This window comes from Vicia villosa, linkage group LG3 (assembly GCF_029867415.1).
Source record: "Vicia villosa cultivar HV-30 ecotype Madison, WI linkage group LG3, Vvil1.0, whole genome shotgun sequence".
Classification (NCBI taxonomy): domain Eukaryota; kingdom Viridiplantae; phylum Streptophyta; class Magnoliopsida; order Fabales; family Fabaceae; genus Vicia; species Vicia villosa.
In genome coordinates, this window is record NC_081182.1 from 81,086,183 (window position 1) to 81,090,033 (window position 3,851).

Consider the following 3,851-nt stretch of genomic DNA (forward strand, 5'->3'; position numbering starts at 1 on the left):
TCACCGAAGCAATCATCTGGTTCTAATGGGACTCTAACAATTTCTGAGTTCATAGGGATACATATCCTTAAAGGTCCTTGAAAGTCTTCCACATTTTTGGTCATGTACACCTCTCCATAACATCGCGATCATGTGACTCTCTCATTATCCACATCATAGGATCTCCATTCTCTAATCTCTTTGAACCATTGTCTCAATCATTGACTTCCATCAAGTACTAATGCTTTTATTTTACCCTCCTCTCTCGTTCCTCAAGCAAACATAAATTCCCACTTAGAAATTACTTGGATTGTAAAATAACTGTGTTAGATATCTCTTGTATGTTATATGCCATCCAAGAATTCTCCAATATACCTATATAAACTTTCTTGAATCTTCTCAAATCTACTTCGTCTTGAGAATCTATATAAACCTCTCACTTATTTTCTATTTTTTATAGTTTACAAACACTTTAAAAATATGTACAGTATAAAGTTTGGATGTACATGAATAATTTCTTTAAAACTAATACGCTTTAAGCATCAGCATTACAATCATGACACATACTAATATCAATTATAACATCATAAAGATTCCATGTGTTAAGCACATCATGTGCATTTATTATTATTGATTGAACAAGATCAATAAAAAACTATACACTTTAAATTTAAAATTCAAGGGTCAGGACTCAGATTACGCAACTTATAGATGTTAAATATACTATATATATCTTTTAACATCTCAACTCAAAAAAAAAAAATCAGTGGAGTGATGACAGCATATAAAGACTTCCCAAACCCATCACCATCCTTAATTTCCACACAAAATATACAATCAACAATCCACCATTAAAAATATCTAAGATGTGAATGAAATTTTTTCTGTAGAATTGAGTATAATGTAATTTTTTTCTAGAAATAAGATATCTGTTGCACGCAAGTGCAGAGAGTAATCTCTCAAGTCGAGGATGACCACAACAGACAATAAAAACTCTTCCACAACACAATTTAACATTGTTGCATGTTTAAGACTGAGTTCGAACTCAGAAAAATCGGTGGTTAAGCTGGAAATAGTACACTTGTTGCTTCAAAATTACTGGCCTATTAACAAGCAAAGAAGTGGACATAACCACTCAAGCCAAGATGAAAATTACAAAGCCAGAACAAAAAGGAACAAAATTCATAACAAAAATAAAGGAGCTAGGTATTTATAAATATATAAACATTAACATATTTAAATAATAATTTACTGATATGAAAACCCAAGAACACATGGATAATTAAAATTGCATGCCATCAATTAATCCTTGTTTGGATGTTATGCTACAAACTTGTGGCAACCGCGGTTTTTTCACTTTTTGCAGTAACTTTAGAACCAGCCGTAACAACAACTTGCTTCTTTGATGCCACACCACACTTATCCTTCTTCTCATCTTGATTCATCTGCTGTTGTCGACACTCTAAACTGCAGAAAGCACTATCTCCTCTGCAATTAACACACAAAATTATTAATTAAAAAAAATTGTATAAGCGGTTTAACGGCGTTAGCTTAGTCCGTTAAATTTGAGATTTAAAGAGATGGAGAGAGTAAAATAAAACGTACTTGTACATGTAGATGTCACGGCCGGGAACCAAACGGCGTTTACAGAGAAAGCAAGAGCGTAAGAAATCAGGTGTGTGATTCATATCAGATGAGTTTCTTCTATGGTTTCGGGGTGAAACTGTTGCTAAAAGCTTGCTCTGATCTGAACCGTTGGTTCCCGGAGAAGTTGGTGGATATGGATATGGACCGAACGGACCAACGCCAGGTCCGTGAGGACTGAAGAGGTTGTTGTTGTTGTTGTTGTTGTTGGGATCGTCTTCTGGTGTTATTGTGTTCAGATCGAAGGTTATTTCTGACATGCTTGTTGTTCTTTTCATTGGAGGACGAGGTCTTTTCCCTAACATCATCTTCTTCTTCTTTGTTACTGGATTAAGCTGGATTGAAGGAGAAGAAGAAGATTGATGAAGAAGGTTTTGTGTGTGTGAGAGAGAGAAAGAGAGTGTGAGAGAGCAGGTTAATTGGAGAAGAAAAAGAGTGAAGTTTAAGAAGATAAAACAAGAACCTAAAACTTAGGAATGTATCTCAACCGTTGATTATAAGAGATATGTTCTAGTCTAAGAATTCATCTTTTAAAGATAAATAATTACATGTTGCGAGTTTGAACATACTTCGGCATTTGACGTCTCTCTACAACTATTTTTAAAGATAAATAAGTAAATGTAACGAGTTTGTATTATATCTCTGAATCTGATGTCTCTGTATAATTATTACTCCCTCTGTCTCATAATAAGTGTCTTATTTGCAATTTTTAATGTCTCAAAATAAATGTCTCTTTAGAAAACCAATGCAATATTTATTAATTTTTTTCACTACTATACCTTTATTTATTAACTTTCACGTTTTTCAACTACTTTACTACCTATATAAAATAAGGGTACTTTAGTAAATGATATTAACTTTATCATTAAAACCAATACATCCGATCATTTTCTTAAAAACCGTGCAAAACTCAAATATGACACTTATTATGAGACGGAGGGAGTAATACGATGAGACCGATTTTTTTCGACGGGAAATGAAATCTTACGTCAAACCCTTCTTTTTCAAATTACTGTACTATAATTTTATTTTTATTTTTATTATTGTTACTATTGGGGTGCATTATTATTATTCGAGTTGTATTATTAATGATATGTTTAATGCGAAATGTACTGGAATCGGGAATTGGGATTCTTTGGATTTGGGTGTCCAAAATAGAAGTCACTTTGTGTGATTCTTATTGGCTAGCCAAATGTTCGCATTATTGTACGAAAGATTGGAATCTTGCATAAAGTAACAGTAATTTGTAATTTTTTCAACGGATCATTTTAGCGGGTAAACTGTACTGAGTAAGAAAATTGAGTTGGACGGAGTAAGAATCTGGTCATCTAAATTTTCATTGTAATTTTTTTTTGGTTACAATCTTCATTGTAATTAATTTAAGACTAAAATATGCAAATTGTTTAGTAAATAAATTTCAAGAGTTTTTATTTCTTTAAAATATTTTTCGTTTTTAGACTTTACAATATACAACTTTTTATTTTTGATATTTGTTATTTTGTTTTAATTCCTATAAATTTGATGTTTTGGTATTTGTTGTTTCATGTGAGTTTGTTTTCTTCATAGTTTAAAATACCATCCAACATGATTTCTCACCACTGTGAATAAGTCTTAAACCATAAAAAAATATTAAGGTCTTTAACCACCCCTAATAGGGGTGTCACGCATTCTATATTTTTAGACAAGTACAGTGGTGCATTTTATGAAACTCCGGTAAAACTAATTTGGACCACACCTTCCACCATCATTGCCATTTTCATTGTCTTCTCTCGAAAATGACTAAGAAAGATCCAGACTTCGTCGTTGGCACCATAGTCGGAGATTTTGCCGGCGGAGGAAGTTTCGGCTCCTCCCGGAGAAAATACGTCAGTCAAGTGTTGACTACGAATGTAATATCCTCAGGACTTTCCAAAGCCCATCAGAAAGGACCAAGGACCAACATCACTTTCTCTAATATCAACTCCATATGAGTCTTCCCTCGTGATAACGACCCAATGGTCATCATTGTGAAATATGAAAAATTAAGAGATCAAGTGAGTCTTGATAGACCCAGGAAGCTCAACTGACATCCTATTCTGGAACACTTTCCAAAATCTCCAGCTCATTCTCGATAGCATTCAGGCGTTCCGGAGTGCGCTAGTGAGTTTGTTAGGGGGTAATTAATGATTTGCCTCAAGCTTACGCAACAAACCTTTACAACCCTCATAGCAATAACCTGCCATTGATGA

The 3,851-nt window shown here is 33.6% G+C and overlaps 1 protein-coding gene across 1 annotated transcript; it reads right to left on the bottom strand.

Moving 5' to 3' along the window:
• Positions 1–1,169: 1,169 nt before the first annotated feature.
• Positions 1,170–2,130, bottom strand: LOC131656191 (FCS-Like Zinc finger 5-like). The gene is made up of 2 exons (XM_058925952.1): positions 1,585–2,130; positions 1,170–1,467 (listed from the first exon to the last, which is right to left on the bottom strand). Exons 1-2 carry the CDS (start codon positions 1,929–1,931, stop codon positions 1,305–1,307), a joined length of 510 nt encoding a protein of 169 aa, XP_058781935.1. The 5' UTR covers positions 1,932–2,130; the 3' UTR covers positions 1,170–1,304.
• Positions 2,131–3,851: the final 1,721 nt, after the last annotated feature.

Coding starts and splice junctions, on each gene's coding strand:
- LOC131656191 (XM_058925952.1), bottom strand. CDS start 1,931: ATGATGTTAGGGAAAAGACCTCGTCCTCCAATGAAAAGAACAACAAGC. Junction 1,468..1,584: donor CGTGACATCTACATGTACAA/GTACGTTTTATT, acceptor TGTTAATTGCAG/AGGAGATAGTGCTTTCTGCA.